We start from the raw sequence: 17,752 nt of genomic DNA, 5'->3' as shown, positions 1-17,752 counted from the left end.
GCGCGCTCGCCTGGCATGCGTGCGACCGGGGTTTGATCCTCAGCACCACATACCAACAAAGATGTTGTGTCCGCCGAGAACTAAAAAATAAATATTAAAAAAAAAATTCTCTCTCTCTCTCTCTCTCTCTCTCTCTCTCTCTCTCTCTCTCTCTCTCTCCCCTCTCTCTCTCCCCTCTCTCTTTAAAAAAAAAAAAGACATGGTTATAGCTATTTTTAATATAGATATATTATAGCTTAAGTGTTCTGAAAATTTTCACAGGAAAAATAATGTTGTTATTGCAATTGGAAACTTTTTAATACAATCATTTCTACTGAAATGATTGTTTTAATAACATTCAACTTCTTACACATATCTACATATATCAGATTATAGCAAAATGTACTGTAGGCAGTGTTCTGTGGTGTATATGAAGGAACTTCAGGCATAGACCCTACTTGTCTATTCTAGCAGGATAAAGATGTTGTGATCTTCAGCTAGAAAATCTGACTGTATACTCTGGATCTGCTACTTACAAAGTTTACGATTAAAAAAAAGGTCAAATTTCTTTTACCTCTCATATAGGCCAGTTATGTGGAAGATTAAAATGAGATAATAGGTGGGTCCTTACTGACAGCAAAGCACTTTGAAAATGTAGGATGCTACAGAAGTAATCCTTTTATTTTGTCAACATCAGAATTCTCTAAGTGGTCTTGTTTAAATGATTTAATTATTAGTTTCTTCCATGAAAAGTTGTTTGCATCCATAGGTATTAGCTAAGATTATGATTATAGTAAGAAAATAGATTTCAGGTATCTCTGATTTAACAATTCATTATTGTATCAAAATTTATAATTATGTTTATTTGAGGAGTGTGGTAGGGACCTCCAGAGCTGTTCACATTCTAATCCCTGGAACCTGTGAAGGAAACCTTACCTTGCTAAAGGAATATTGTGGTTATGATCATGTGATCTTGAAATGAGATTATTTGTGTGGACCCAGTGTAATCACTGGGCTCCTTGTAAGAGGGAGATAAAAGGAGTCAGTGTCAGAGAAGATGTGGCTATGGAAGCAAGAGACTACAGTGTTGTAATAAGGTGGCTGTGAGCCAACGAATACAAGCAGCCTCTGGAAACAAAAAGGCAAGGAAATGGACTTTCCTTGGAGTCTCCAGAAGGAACCCAGCTCTCCCAACAAGTTAACTTTCAACTTCTGACCTCCATCACTGCTTGAGTACATTCATTCTAAAACATTAAGATGGTGCTATTTGTTATAGCAACCATAAGAAACTAATACAATAGGGATTGACAAAACATTAATAACTACAATTTGTTTGAATTCTAAGAGATTTTTAATACTGATTTTTGACCCGAATTAGTTTTTTTTTAATAGTTGTAGATGGACAGTATGCCTTTATTTAATGTATTTTTTAATGTGGTGCTGAGGATCAAACCCAGTGCCTCAGACATGCTAGTCAAGTGCTCTGCCACTGAGCTACAGCCCCAGCCCCCGAATTAGTCTTTAATGAAACAGTGGCTTATTATTATATGTGTGATTTAGGTAGGTAGGTAGGTAGATATAAATGATATAATAGGATATCCCACCAAGTAACATTTAATGGTATTCTTGGTTGATTTTCTGAGGCCCTTGCCAGGCCTCCTGCCCAGGGAGGCCAGTACACAGAGCATGCCCTGCAGAGAGACTGTCTTCACCTCCACAGTTTTACTCTTTATACTTTTGATTTTATGGTGAACCAGAGGCTTCTGGGAAGCAACAGTTAGGATTGTGACTCTGAAACATAACCTTAAAGTCATGGTAGTCCCAGAAAGATGTGAAATAGACTGTTTTCTTTTAGAGACATAAATCATATTAAATTCAATTGCTACTTTGAAAAGTTTTGGATTCCGCCATCTTACATGTCTTCATTTTACTAAAGTGTGCACTATTTTATTAAATGTTTTTCAAGAAAATTTTAATTTTATAGTATATTTGAATTTTTTTTTAATTAAAGAAAAAATTTTCCTTTTAGTATTTGAGGTCTGGTGGAAATACTGTATATGTGGGGAGAATATTGGTAGTAAGCACTGAGATCTGTAGTTCTTTTTTTCATGGAAACAGGCAACAGAAAAATTTATATTATATATTTTAAGGCAATGAAAAAGAATCCAACATTTGGGTGTAGAAAGGGGTGAGATTAATGTGGAAAATGACACTGTGATGAAGCTATGATCCCTTCATGCAGAAGCAAATTTTGTGAGTATGGAATTAAACTGATCTCATCTTAAGCTTGAGGCTCAAGAATGATGGAAGCAAGACCTGATAGCTCTTGAGCTCAGCCCATCCCACCCCATCTCAATCAGAAATCCATTAACTTCTGTGGATATTATGGGCCACTGGAGCAAGGAAATTTCATTATTTATCTAATTTGAGTTGGTTGTGGGAGAGGGAGATGGGAGGTCAGAGACTTGGGTCCTGGTGGATGTGTTCAACCACCTGAGTTCAGTGCCAAGAGCTGAACCCTTCACTGGTCCTTGTGCAGAAGGAAACTAGGACACCTAGGCCTCTCACCTGCTTGGTCCCTTGAAGAGCTTTGGGTAGGGTTCTCAAATGTGCAGGTCAAAGGCTGGGTATGTGGCTCAGTGGTAGAGTGCTTTTCTGGCATGCATGAGGCCTTGGGTTTGATTCTCAGCACCCCAGAAAGTTAAAAAGAAAAAAAATATGGGTTCAAATGTGTAGGTCCTTTTTTAAAAAATTAGGACAAATTTAAAACATATACAAACTCAGGCTAACTCTGTAATAGACCCCACAGTCCCATTGTCCAGATCTTGGTATTATCTAAATTTTGTCACACTGGCTTTACCTGTTTTCTCTTTTCCCTATTTTATCTGCAGTGTTTGATAGTAAATCTTTCACATCACTGCACTTCCCCCCTTATTCTTTAGTAGGCATTCCTAAAAAAATACAGTGGCCAGGCTTTGACTCTTTCTCTTTCCACCTTTCTTCTCAAATACTGCTTAGGTACATGTGGGCTGGGAAAGAGAAAGGTTGATTGAATTGAGTACAGTTTTGCAGCTCAGTGTACTATAGGGAAGGGATGATTTTTTTTTTCTTTCCTGTAACAATGCTATTACATTTTTGTTAACTTATCATTTAAGAAATGTATTAACAAACTGTGGACAGGTCACTTAGTGTTTATGTTTTTTTTTCTCATCAATATGTTGTAATGAAATTAACTCATTCTTAATTTATAGAGATAATGGAAGGATCAATGAGCATTGCCTTTTTTGCCCTAAGTTAGTGGTCAGATATCCTGCAGAAAAGGAGAAAGACATTCTCTTGGCAGAGATGTTCTCCTATTGTCCAGAGGTCTTTTCCTTCTCTGTCATTCACTGATTTCTCAGAAAAATTCTGTTATGTACTTACACAAATTTTCCATCAGAAAATATTTTTTAATATTTGCACTCTTTTTGTAGAACCTGTCACAAATGAGTGAGGAGTTCATATTCTCAATGATTTATGCCAACTTATATAGGTAACACTTGATTTGTACTTGATTTGTATTTGATTTTGAAGTAAATATTACATTCAGCAAATACATAGCTTATCCTAGACAGGTAGACAAGAACATTGGTGTATTGTCCTAATATTCCTGACAACTGCCTCCCTTATTAGTTTGAGTCCCTAGACAGGCATTTTGAAGTTTGGATCCTCCTAGTTGACATGCACAGTTACCCCCTGAGGTCAATAAGTTGTCATTCAGCCAAAGTTGCTGAACAGTGAAAAGGATGGGCAGCCAAAAACCAAAGCATAGAGCGACTTTTAACAATCATCGTCGACTCTCAGTGGAAGGTGGGTATGTGTGTTTATGTACAAATCTAAACATTCTATGTACTCATTTCAGAAGACTTTTAGATCTTGTAAAAGGAATGGGGAAAACATTAGTCTAGCTACCAGACCATGCCATTTAGGATTCTGTTTGCCTGGCATTCTGTCTGCATAGTAGAATTTCTTTGTAAGTTTCAGCTCAGATTAATAATGAAGTCCTTGTATGTATGTGAATTACTGGATGACTTCAGTTTTATCATTATTTTATTACATGGGTTATTTTGTCTCATCTTAGTCATTGTAAAATTTGCATTCCAGGGCTCCATGGAACTATCACTTTCTTTCTTCTTGAGCACTCAGTGCAGATTCCACAGAGTTTGCATCTATAAAATGAACATGTGTGGTATTACAACAGCATGATAAAGTCTCTTCTTAGTAAAAAAAAAAAAAATTGTTTTTCTATTCATTTAAATTATACTATCTGTTGAAAGTATCTGTGGTGCTTTCTTTGGTCATGGTGCCAGAAATGCATTTGTTGTGACATTATACTTCCGTTATATATACAAATGTAGTTAAACACTTACATTACCCTTTATGGTTGATAAACAGGAGTGTGCATCAGAATCCCCTTAGTAACTTTGCCAAAATACATCCAACATTATCCTCACCTCCCCCAAAACCAAGATTTGGGTTTTGCAAGTCCAGTTTGGAGCTTTGTTGGGTGTGTTTTGATTTGGGTGCGCTTGTGCAGTTGCAGATCTGTGCTCTTGGGTGGGAGAGGTTCCCGGCTAACTCTTTGAAGTATGGGAGTATCTCTGCTCCCCAAATAGTCACTTAAGATGCATGATTACATTGCAGCTTGGCACATTTAAGTTGTCAAAGTGAATTATTTCACTCCATAAAAAAAAAAGAATGAGAAGAAAGCAACATACATAATTAAAGAGTTGGCTATAGATTTTATAAGGAAAGATGGGAGAGGTAGATTAAGACTGAGCGGTTGGCAACTTCAGGAATAGCAGAGTTAGTATGAAAAAGGCTCATACTTATACTTTTTATAATAAAAGTCAAATTAGAGCCCTATATTTTAATAAACATAGGTAATACAAATTGCTAGAGCACAATTATATTTCCTGTTTATCCTACTTTCCCATAAGGGCTTCTTACTACATATGAATTTTTATTTCAGTGAGGACAGTTCAGGACTTTTTACTAAAGACACAGGGAGTCCTGCAGTGAGGCAGAAGTGATTGGTTTGTTAGAAAGAATTTTAGGTTAGAAATAAGAATCTCTTGATAGAAAAACTTGTTTGGCATTTAAAATAACCAGAGAAAGTTATAGAATCTCCTTCATTGCACAACCAAAAAATCGGAGTTAAAACAAACAGCCACCTATCTTGAAGAGTTCAGGCACCGTGCTTACTAGAAATGGCACACTGAATTCTTTCAGAGCTGTACAGGGACTCTGAAACTTTCCAGTTAGGGAGAGTCATTTGTTTTTCCTAATTTGTTGGTTGATATTTTTAAATATCTTTTAAGAAGGAGGTCAGAAGGTCATTATCATTATCCCTCTGTTCACAGTTTACTGGTCAGTATCTGTTTGTTGGCAAATCGTCTCCATTTTTTACTTCAGCTCATTATGCTTTCATCTTGGATCACAACTTACACAAGAAGTATATATATGAAAGAAGAAATGTGTAAATGTACATGCAGTTTCTGTCACGGCTAAGAAAAATTGTGATGCTAATACTGGCTAAGCTTTGACCGAGCTTTCATACTGTGCTAACTGCTTTATCTGGCTTATAAATTAACACTGTTCACAGTGCTCTGGATTATTGCTCTGTCCCCACTTAGCAGAGGAGAGACTGAGGCTCAGAGAGCCTAGGAAATGTGTCCACAGTCGCGTAGGTACCAAAGGATGAGGGTGGGATTTGGTCTAGGTCAGTTTGACTCTAGAGTTAGGCACTGAATCACTCTGCTTTTGTTATTAGACTAATAATTCTCTCAAACTGACTTCTCTTTAGAAACATTTTATTTTTTGAATTCTAACATTGCTGTGAGTAGCAATAAATTGTCATTTGACACTGGGTCTCGAACTTGGCTACACTTTGGAATCATCTGAAGTTTTTTTTAAAAAACAGTATTTGTGGCTGGGTTCTCAGAGTCCATGGTATGTGGAGCCTGGACACTAGAATTAGGAAACTGAGTTGGATGTCCCTTCTTTGTACCTTAGTCTCATATGGCAGTTTTCCAGACAAGTAAATTCTTGGTCTGCTTCTTGTCTCCCTTATAGATTCTTAAGGCAAAGCCAGTATGGTTTTTCCCCTAGCTCTGGCATTCAGCAGATGCTTAGTAAATGCTGGGATGCATGAATAGATTTCAGGTGCAATTAACAAAGACCCAAAGCTGAATGGTTGGTGACCCTTATTTGTCTGAATAATGCTTATTCCAGGAAATGAGGGGTGTGTGTGCATGCATGCATGCACATAGTTTGAGAAAAAAAATTAACTATTGAAGTAAGTTCAGAGGTGCCTGAAAAAAATGATTTGGGGATGTTGGAATGATAGGAAAAGAAGGTAAGAGGAGGGTTCAGATATGGACAGGCACTAGGGAATTTACCATAGGTAAGCTTCAGATCCTTCAAGAGGTAACAAATCCTCTAGCTTCAGAAACTTCTGGACTTGGCTTCCAACAGGTTCCATTTTCCCTGGGGAATCAGCTACCCCTCCCCCAATATTAGTGTAGAAACTCATCTGAGCTTTTCATCTCTCCACCCCACTCATGTCATAATAAAGAGGCAGATTTTTTCGGATATATTTTCAGAGTAAGGACCAAGGAATTTTCAGAATTTGCTCTTTCCCAAATTGTTTCCTCATAAGAATTTGAATGAGAGACTGCTGTAGTGTAATGGAGTTCAGTTGGTTATGGCCAGAGTTCAGTTGGGAATGGTCTGTCAGTCAGCAACTGTGACTGTCAGATTCTTTCCTACAAAGGTCATGAGGAGGGGACTCAGCACCAAAGTCCTACTCAGGGATGGCTTAGGAGGCAAAAGGCCGATTTGGGAAATGCATAAGTTTCTCTAGATGAGCTAGGCTTGTGTTCAGATAGCCAGAGGTGTTTTGGACACTGTACTTACAAAGCCAGGCATCTTTGCATTGACTTATGAAGGATTTTTTTTCTTACAGACTTAACAATCAGTAAAATTTTAATCATGACTAATCACAAGGTCTATATAGCAAAATAACTACCATTTCTTTTAGCCTCTGATAAATTTAACTTTTCATTAAAAATATGCTAATAATCTTTACTTTCTCACTATTGTTAATTTTTAAACAAGTTTTTATTAGGAGAAACTGCTAATGTATGCATTTAACTTCATTAGTGGATAAGGTACATGTATAACTATGGTATATTGTTTTTCTGTAATTTAGAATTGAGGCATTTGTATGATTCCAAAAACCCCAAGAAATATTAGATGCTATTCTCTATCCTTCATTCTCTCACTTTTGTTGCATTCATGATCAAGTATTATTCGTACAAATAAAAATAAGCTTGCTATTTCATACTTTGATTTTGTTCTTTGTTGAATTCTCAGTAAAGAGACTGATGATGGTCGATTTTATCTATCTTTAATGCCTTTACATTAAAAGTGTTTAAACGTCATCATGAATGCAACAAAAATAGGAGAATGAAGGATACAGAATAGCATCTAATATTTCTTGGGGTTTTTGGAATCATACAAAAGAAAGAGGAATCCTTATAGATAAATCACATAGAAAAGAATAAATAAATTGCTCAACATAATATTTATTTAGGTAACATCAGCAAGTCAGTGAAACTGAGATTTCTGGAATGTGCTGGCCTTTGAAGCCAAGAGTATATTATGATTTAATGGTACCTCTCTGCTGCATTTGATGAGCTGTCCTAGAAAAACATTTTGAAGCAATAATACATCCATTTGGCTCCTAAGTAATGAGGGAGGCATTGCTCTTTGCATTAACTATTTATTCAGGAAGAGAAGTGACCAACTGCTAATAAGTTTTATCCAAAGAGGGTCATTTAAAACAGAAGAAAATGCAAAAGTGAGGCTCTCTTCGATTTCATATGCAATTAACAAAAACCCAGAGCTGAGTGGTTGATGCCCTTGTGCCATGTGACTTGGATGGCTGTATTTAAATGTGAGTGCCTGTCAGATCTAGTAAAAACTCTGTGGCTTATGGAAGCAGAGTGTAGCTTAAGCCAGTGACACAGGAGAAGACAGTGACTGGTGAGTGGCTAAGATTGGGCTGATCTCTGTATTGTTTGGAATTACAGGCTTGTTTTCTAAAATCAAGGATTTTAGAAATAAATAGTGATTTAGGTTCACTAGTGTCCTCCTTGTGGGAAGTATTCCTCTTTTTTTTTTCTTTTCAGATAATTTTTTTATTACTTGTGGAGTCTGCTATATAATACAGTTTTGCATTTAGATTTAATACTTGTCAAAAGATTTACACCTGGAGAATTTCATATTTGCTATGCAAATAAATATGTAATATATTATTCAGAAAGTTTCTAGTGTTTTGCTTATTCTGCAAGTACATAAATGGTCCTTTCTTTGCAATAAATGCTTAGGATTTAGTAGCTTTAAGATTGCAACCATAATATTGTATTCATGTGCAAATAGGGTTTTTCCCCCAATCATTTCAGAATCTTCCTTTGAAGCATTTTGATGATGTAACAGCTTGAAGTTTTCATTCTACTTGAATCAGGTTCTCAGCCAATTAATATTGCCTTTTATTTTTAGTGACATAAAAGATGATGAAAGTCACACTTATTTTTTTCCCTCAAGACAACTAACAGATTTTTATACCAATTCTTCCTTCCTGCTCTGACAATAAAGTAATACAGTGGATTTCTACACAATGGGCAGGAAAAATCCCTCATATAAATGATATCCAAACAGGCTGTAGAAATGATATATAAATTCTGTTAAATGTTAACAAAAATTTTTTGTATATCATAGTGAATCAATGATGAAATCATTTAATATTACATTTTTTCAATTTAAGAAATATTTTCCATATTGAAAACCATCTATCTATTAGTTCTAAACTTACTCTGAATTACTTTGGAGTATCTTTAAAGTCAGTTTTTAAGATATAGTCTGTGAAATAAGAAATAAGAATGCATTGTTTATTTTATAGCCTTTAGAAAGTGCTAAAAAAGCCTGATACGTATGTAACAGCAGGATCAAAGACAAGAAAAGATTGCTGAGAATTGTCCTGTCCTGGGGCACATTGTGTCATACACAGGGAACAAAACTCATCTGTTTTACAGGGATTTATTTTCTTTATCATGGAAATAAAGACTGAGTTTAGAAATGGATTTGCCTCTTAAGATTTGGGTTTTGCAATAATCCCTCTTGTTGATTATTATCAATCATTAGATTGAATTATCCCTTTCAGATAATTACTCCATTCAGAAGGCTAATGCTATGTGCCGAGAACAGAAAAGAGATGGAGGATTGGATCAGTTCACTGAAGTCTGTACAAACCAGAGAGTCTTATGAGGTAAAATAGCATATCCCTGATATTTTGTGTTCTTAGAGCATGGATGTTAACTAAAGAGCTAAAGCTATGCTGTGCAACTTGTTTAAGCCAGATTTTTTTAAAACTTAAAGCAAAGTGCTTTAGTATTAAAAGTGACAGATTTGAAATTTTGATCAGAACTACAGTATGTACATTTCCAAGTAGTCCAGTGTCTGCAGTCTTGTTCTCTTATTTGGCAAATCTGTTCAAATGTCTCATTTCTAGGTGGCCCAGTTTAACGTGGAACACTTCTCAGGGATGCATAACTGGTACGCCTGCTCCCATGCCCGCCCCACCTTCTGTAACGTATGCAGAGAAAGTCTTTCTGGAGTTACCTCCCATGGCCTGTCCTGTGAAGGTACTGTAGCATTGAGTCCAGTCCTCTCCCAATTGTAAAGGTACAATAGACACACCACACTGGGAAAGCTGTAGCTGGGAAGATCTAAGCTGGAATACAGTGTTTAAGGTTGTTTGGAGTTTAATCTTGAGCATTGTACTCATAGTACTAATTTGGGAAATAGTCTTGCTCTGGAAAAGATAACATAATATTGTCTGAAAGGAAACATAAATAAAAATATAGCATTTCACTCTTAAGGATCTAGGAACTAGAATCTAAAAACATAGCTTTGTATAACATTCTAGTGTTCTTAATTCTGATTATGAAACACAAAACGTTTTATCAGGACAATATATATTCTTTGACAGAATTCCTGATTGTTAGTAGTATTGCCTTACTTGAAACTTTTTAAAAAAATTGTAGTAATAGGGATTGAACCCAGGGTTTCATGCATTGTTAAACAAGTGCTGTACCATGAAACATTTTAAAAGTAATTTATTAGGAATTAATTTTTTATTAGTTAATTAATTTTTCAGTTAACTGATTGATTAATGTTTGCAGCGCTGGGGATTGAACCCAGGGCCACATACATTCTAGGTGAGCATTCTACCTCTGAGTTACAGCCTCAGCCCTGATGTCATCTTTTTTTTTTTAATTTAATTGATTTTATTTTTTAAATACACGACAGTGGAATACATTATAATTCTTATTACACATATAAAGAACAATTTTTCATATCTTTGTATATAAAGTGTGTTCACGCCAATACATGTCTTTATACATGTAGTTTGTGTCATCTTTTTAAACTTCTTTAAAGTTTTCTAAAAATAAGGACTATGCCACTGTTTTCATTACACGATTAGTGAGGTTCTCTTTTTGGTATTGTTGTTTGCAGAGCCAGGGGACTGAACCAGGGCTTCGAACATGCTAGGCAAGTGCAGTATGTGAAGTATTTTTTAATTTAAGTACAGCGATTATCAGAAACAAGTATTTTAGTCATTACCAAGAGAGAACTGATAACATCTTTAGACTGATTTAATTTCATAATTCAGTGATGAGGTATGAAAAGTGTTATACTGCTTTTTGAAATATATCTAATGCCAATACCAGTGTTTTTCTCTGATAAGACACTAGCACAGATAATTTTGAATATAGCTAATTATGATTAAATAATAAAACAATGACAGAGCCACAGTTTTAATTGATGTTAAATTTATGACTAACAATAAGTAAATAAGATCAATAACTCTTGGGCTGGGTGGTGGATCAGCGGTAGAGTGCTTGCCTAGCACGTGCGAGGCCCTGGGTTTGATCCTCAGCCCCACATATAAAATAATTAAAATAAAGATATTGTGTCCAACTACAACTAAAATAAATAAATATTAAAAATATCAATAACTCTTGTTTCAGCCATTTACTACAATGCATAGCAATACACGCACAATGGTAAGGAATAGAGCTCAGCCATTAAACCCCCTCCCATAGCCACCATTACAAACTGTTACTAGAAGTAGTTTAACACAATTAGATTGTTCTCATCTGTCAAATGGGAATAATAGTCATTTATACCTCAGCACTATGAAGATTAAACAAAGGAATACAGGCAAACTGCTTTTCTGATTAAATACATCATAGGAAATTGTCACTGTGCTCTATAAGGAATTGATCCAGTAAGTAGTTCCAGATTGGATCAGAGGCCTGACACATTCAAGTTCATGAAGGTGAAAATTTGGAGAAGCCATTAAACTTTATTCTTTAGATTTAAAGAATTTCAGACAAAGATATAATTGGCTTTTCTGTCTTTACTAATAAAGAAGGGTTTATGTGGGTCTGAATAACTCATACTAATTCTGTAATATTATGTGGTGCTGTTCTGAAGATACTTTAACTGTTACCTGATAGTTTCTATTCCCAAAATGGCTTAAAAACGATAACCAGGTTTAAGATGACTCTGTGATAGCCCTCTGACTTGAAATTTATCTGCTAAGTATATTTGATTATTTAGTAATTGAGTCAATAAAGGAATGATTGAACATTTTTCTAAGCATTTTAAAAGAAAATGAAAATTACTTCAGTTGGTGAGAATAAGAAACTTAAAAGTCTTTAAATACATTTGTTATATCCTTCTATAAAAGACATATTCTTTCTACCCTTTTAAAAAAAAGTCTTCCATGCTTATTTAATTATGTCAAAATGGATTTTACTGTCATGTATAACTAAAGAGAACCAGAAAAAAGTCTCAATTATTGGATTAAAAATTTCTTCAAAAGATTATGCATTAATATTCGTTTTCTCTGCTGGCAAAAATTTAAATCTGCAGTATTTTGTCTGTTCATATTTTTAAAATGGTAGGAGAAGCTTTCAAAATCCCAAATGTTTTATTCTGTGAGAATATGGCCATCCTGGATATTTTATCGTATTCAAAGTTAAACTTTTGAGACCCCTCCTCCCATTAAATGTGAATATACTACTTACATATTAAACCTAAAAACATAGGGATAAACAGGTTTTACAAGTTATAATGGAGATGCAAATATAATAAAAATTCGTTTAATAGTGAAGATTAACAACTTTGTATTAGAGTGAAATTCAGCTTTTGGTGTATGAAGCCATCAATAAATTCACTTGACCTTTAGGTTCTTGTTTTTCACCATAATATGAGACTGTACTGATTTGTCTTCTAGACTTGTATTGAATTATAAGTAAACTTATTGTTTTAAAGTCTTGTACATGTAAAATACTATATGAATGAAAAATGGAAGATAGAAAATAATTTTCATTAAATATCTTAAGTATTTGAGAGTGTAAATTATCATAATTAGAATATAATTGTCCTTCATAGTTACTTCAATAGTAACTTGGCCAAAAATATTAAACAGTCATTTTCTTTTCAATCAACAGTATCAAATATGTCAACATGGCTACCTATGAAATTTCATCTTAACTATTGTTTACCACAAAGATTCAGTTTGATAAAGATGAAATATTACAGTAAAAATAATTTTGCCACCTGACAATATATTTATTAAGTTCTGTGGTTTTAAGAATGGCTTTATAGGTCAGGGGAAAGTGCTTTATTCTAGAATAATTTGGAGAAATGTAATTGTCACCTAACAAAGTTAAGGTGCCCATTAATTATTTCTATTTCTTAGTGACCATAACAACAGTCTGGTTTGTTTATTACTATTGTTCTATGTTATATTAAGCAACTTTGTCATTCTCAAGGCTCAGTGTATGAAGCACTTAGTTATTATAAAAAGTGTGATTTTTATTGTTTTTAAATTGTTCTTTAGTTGTAGATGGACACAATTTTATTTTTATGTGGTGCTGAGGATTGAACCCAGTGCCTCACATGTGTAAGGCAGGCATTGATTTTTATTTTTAATGAACTGCTTGATTTTTCTGAGAGAGAGAGAGAGAGAGAGAGAGAGAGAGAGAGAGAGAGAGAGAATTTTTTAATATTTATTTTTTAGTTTTCGGTGGACACAACATCTTTATTTTACTTTTATGTGGTGCTGAGGATTGAACCCAGTGCCCCATGCATGCCAGGGGAGCATGCTACCGCTTGAGCCACATCCTTAGCCCCATTGTTTGATTTTTAATGGCAAAAATTTTAAAAAGCCATGAAATTATACTATAACTCTCTTTTATGTTCTTCTTTTCCCTGCTTGAAAAGCAAGCATTGACTGTTAATATCAAGTGCTTTTTTTTTTTTTTTTTTTTTTGCTTATAAAACACCCTGGGGACTCTGGTATAGACCATTTTAGGACCTCACTTTGTTTTGTTTAATTTTTTAATTTTTATTTTTTAAAATTTTGAGAAAAGGTCTTACTAAGTTGCGTAGGCTGACCTAAGACTTATGATCCTCTTGCCACAGGCTCCCAAATAGCAGGGATTGATGACAGGAGGGTACTATTGCACTTGGCTAGAACCCCATTTGGGGGAAATAGTCTTACAGATGAAAAGACCTGGAGGTACTAAACATTTGTAGTTCAAAGTAGTTACTGCCTATGGTTCTGTGTCTTCACCCTTACTAACAGCAGCAAAATTTAATTGAAAGATTATTGCATTCTATATGAAGTCGCTTATAACAATAACAGTATTATTGCCAAAAAGAATTTTTCAGGATATATAAAAGAGGAGGTAAGTGAAACATCTCCAATATTTGTAGACCAGTGTTTTTCAAGAACAGATCAGTAAGTAGCCATTTATATATTGGCTTGTTGAAGCCTGAATCACGTTGAACATGTTTTAAAATATTTATTGTTTAGTTGTAGTTGGACACAATATCTTTATTTTATTTATTTATTTTTTAAATGTGGTGCTGAGGATTGAACCCAGGGCCTTGCGTGTGCTAGGCGAGCGCTCTAACACTGAGCCACAACCCCAGCCCCATGTTGAACATTTGATAACAGACATCTTGGGTATTTTATCCAGACCTTTCATTTCAATGTACATCAAATTAAGACAGTTCAAAGATAATTAGTAGTATGTAACACATAAGTAGTATGTAACACATTTACAAATGTTTAACAATTGATATAAAGTGAAAAAAATCATATGAGAAAAAGCCATCTTACATTTAAATTTAGCGGCCGCCACCTTATTAATTTCCATTGAAATGATCTCTACTTTTAACTAGTTATCTGAAAACTTAGGAACTGTTATACCATCGGCATCTACACGTGCTTGGATAATTTGTATTACTGGAAAGATAAATGTGTTTAGTAGTAGTCAAGTTCCAATTTGGTTTACTTGTTTTACCAAATATGTGCTGCTTCTTTCCTAGTTGTTTTATCTTAATTTTCTTTTATAAACTTCTTTATGATAATATAGCTGGGAAGAATTAATGAAGAGTAGTGGTGACATTATTTTACCAATCCTTTCTCCTATATTTATAATATAGTCATCCCAACATAATATTTTTAAAAGATGGAGTCATCTTATGACCCTCTCAGCCTATTTCCCATGATGACTTGTTATTTTCATGATGTACTTACAATTTTGTGTGTGTGTGTGTGTGCGTGCACTAAGGATTGAACTTAAGGATGTTTTACTACTGAGCCACATCCCCCCAGTTCTTTTTGTGTTTGTTTTTTTAATTTCAAGACAGGGTATCACTATGTTGCTGAGGCTGGCCTTGAACTTGGGGTCGTCCTGCTTCAGCCTCCTGAGTTGCTGGGATTCCAGGCATGTGCCACCACACCTGTCTTGTACTTGCATTTTAAAACTCCTCTGAATTTTCTTGATCTTTCTGATGTTTTCAAACCTATTAATATAAGTAAATATATTAGGTACACAGAACAATGCATATATCAGAAATGTGTGCATCTCAATGAATTTTCTTAAATTCATTCATATAATTAGCACTCAGATTAAGAAACAGGAAGTAATCAGTATCCTTGTTACTGAATTTTATTTGCTTGTGCATGTGTGTGTGTCAGTCTCCCTTCTCAAGAACTAATTATTTTCTATTTATCTCATTTTTGTTTATCCATGTAGCAATCGATCTGTAACTCTGTATGTGATTCATAAATGCAAGTCTGTTTTAGTTTTTTAGAATACAATTAGTATCATTGGAGATTAGTTTAAAATTTTAAAAATCTTTGTTTTCTTTTTCTCTCCTTTCTATCCCTTTTAAAAATTTCATGCTATGATGACTTTTAGTGCTGGTGCAAAAGTACTTTAAAATGGTTAACTTATTTTATTTTCCTTTTTAGTGTGTAAATTCAAGGCTCATAAAAGATGTGCAGTGAGGGCAACTAATAACTGTAAATGGACAACCCTGGCCTCCATTGGAAAGGACATCATAGAGGACGAAGACGGAGTAAGCTGCTGTCTGCCCTTGCTCTCTTCCTGGTGCCTCCTCTCTTATTTTCTGCTCTTGGGGGAAATACTAATAGTTTAAGTGGGAGTGTTTATTATCAGGATGAAATAGGTTGTATTTGTGAGTTTTTATTTTTAATTCATTGCTTTATAGCTTTCCCTCACTCTTGGATTTTGAGGGAACTCTGTTAAGATTAGGGCTTAGGAATGACTGCTGGACCTGGCTGGTATAACAGAAGGTCACACTCTGTGATCTATAAGGTTTAGAGGAGGTTTATTCTGCAGACTCTGGGGTTTCCTCTCTGCAGTATCCCTACCTTAAAAAACGTCTCCTGCATTGCACTGCATAGGTGAATCTCTGACAGCCTTTAGTGGGCCATGTATCATGACCCTTTGTCTTTTCTCCTCAGCTAGATTTGCACCTGAATCCCAAAGGGGCAGGCCTTTCGTCTTATTTACTTTGTCTCCCTACAGGGTTTAGGCATAATAGATACTCAATAAATCTGGGATACATGAGTGCCATGCAGGATGCCTGTTATTGACTCCACAGAGTAACAAATCATTCAGTACCTTCCCAAGGGTAAGAACAGTGTTCTCCACAGTCTTCACTTTGGCTGCCCTTTTTTCCTGCCCTACAGCTCGCTATGCCTCACCAATGGCTTGAGGGCAACTTGCCCGTGAGTGCCAAGTGTGCTGTCTGTGACAAAACATGTGGCAGTGTTCTCCGTCTACAGGATTGGAAATGTCTTTGGTGTAAAACAATGGTAAGGATTTGCAAACATTTCATACCTTTTCACTATCTTATTTGCTTACCGTGGACATCTGTGTGGTTCAGAAGCAAAGCAAAGACCTTCATGGCAGAGCCTGACAGCATAGCCCATTGTGGCATTCATGGCTTGTTAAATAGTGTTTCCCTTCCAGTTCCATATTTTCCACCCCCTGACCCCATTCCTGGTCATTTTTCAAATGCCCCATTTGTAATATTTTCTCTTACTCACATATTTCCTATGTCTCAGAATCTCTTTCCTACAGATCTATTGTCTTCCATTTTGCTTCCACTGCACAGTGATCTGCTGTTTTCTCTGTTATACCTGGTGCACATAGAAAGTCCTTTTTTGTGCTGCCAGATTTGGGTTAACATATGAAGTGTGATTTTGCTGCAGTACCATGTGTGTCCTCTGACAGACAGAATGCCAAGTTCACTGTGCTATGCACTGATGTAATTTAAATGATATAAACTTAGGTCATATAATAAATAGCTTTAAACTTCTCTGCTTGTACAGGAAAGAAGTAAAAAGTTCACCTAGCATCATGTGAATCATCAGCAAAGAACAGTCTCATTTATGCCAGATATCATACAGTCAGGGCTCCTGGACTACATGAGGACATTGATAGAAAAGGGAAGTCATGCCAACAGTAGCATAGGGCTCAAAGACCACAGGACCATGAAGCCACAGCTGGGCATGCTTCTCTTACTCCTGGGTGCTGCTGTCCCAGGATGATAGTCCCTTGTGTTTTGGGACTGACTCATTTGTTGGTGATTTGCATCTTATGTTCTTTTCTTGCTGTCCAAATTTGTAAGTTGGACCAAATTTTATAGTGTGGAAAATCCATTGCTTTTGGGAAGTCTGTTGTAGATCAGCATAAGATGTGATAATATGTGCTGGTTTCCTATGAGATTGACTCCACAGGCCCCGGGGGGGGGGGGGGGAGTCCTATGACTTTTTAGTTAGTAATCTGTGATTCCTCTTAATTTTTAAACCAACTAAGATTTCCTTTGTCCTCATGCTTTTGTTATTTTTCATCATTTGCCTCTTTAATTAGCCACAGGCTTGTGTGTGTGTGTGTGTGTATGTGTGTGTTTTGCTGGGGACCGAACCCAGGTCCTTGTACGTGCAAGGCAAGCACTCTACAAACTGAGCTATATCCCCAGCCCAGAGGCTTATTTTTGGTTTTTTACTTCTCTTATTTCACTGTCATATAACCTACAGACTGTGATGGGTGCCTTTCTGTGGACACCCAGTATAGCCCTGACCCCTAAAGCCCTCTTATGCCATCCTTATTTTAAAGGAGTGCTATCCATAAGAAAAATTTTAAATCATCATTCCGCATAAGATTTATTTTGGGGGGAATGATCACTGATAGTATTTCCTGCTAATATATCTCATGTGTGATGAATCATTTTAGAAGGGTTTTGTGTAAATTGTCTTTACCTGCAGAAT

At 35.5% G+C, this 17,752-nt stretch overlaps 1 protein-coding gene across 6 annotated transcripts in view; it reads left to right on the top strand.

The window, feature by feature from the left end:
- Positions 1–17,752, top strand: part of DGKH (diacylglycerol kinase eta) — a 195,969-nt gene that overhangs the window by 112,147 nt on the left and 66,070 nt on the right. For all 6 annotated transcript variants that reach the window (XR_014020872.1, XR_014020873.1, XM_081284538.1 and 3 more), the window contains exons 5-8: positions 9,245–9,349; positions 9,593–9,725; positions 15,425–15,531; positions 16,169–16,294. Coding sequence is in view for 4 of the 6 variants with exons in the window: in XM_081284538.1 (XP_081140664.1) it covers positions 9,245–9,349; positions 9,593–9,725; positions 15,425–15,531; positions 16,169–16,294 (471 nt within the window). In the remaining 2 variants the exon portion in view is untranslated. The remainder of the gene's footprint in view (positions 1–9,244; positions 9,350–9,592; positions 9,726–15,424; positions 15,532–16,168; positions 16,295–17,752) is intronic.

Source organism: Spermophilus citellus (assembly GCF_964194105.1).
Source record: "Spermophilus citellus genome assembly, chromosome: 1".
NCBI lineage: Eukaryota > Metazoa > Chordata > Mammalia > Rodentia > Sciuridae > Spermophilus > Spermophilus citellus.
Note: the sequence above shows the minus strand (reverse complement) of the source record. Positions and strands in the feature narration are given on the sequence as shown.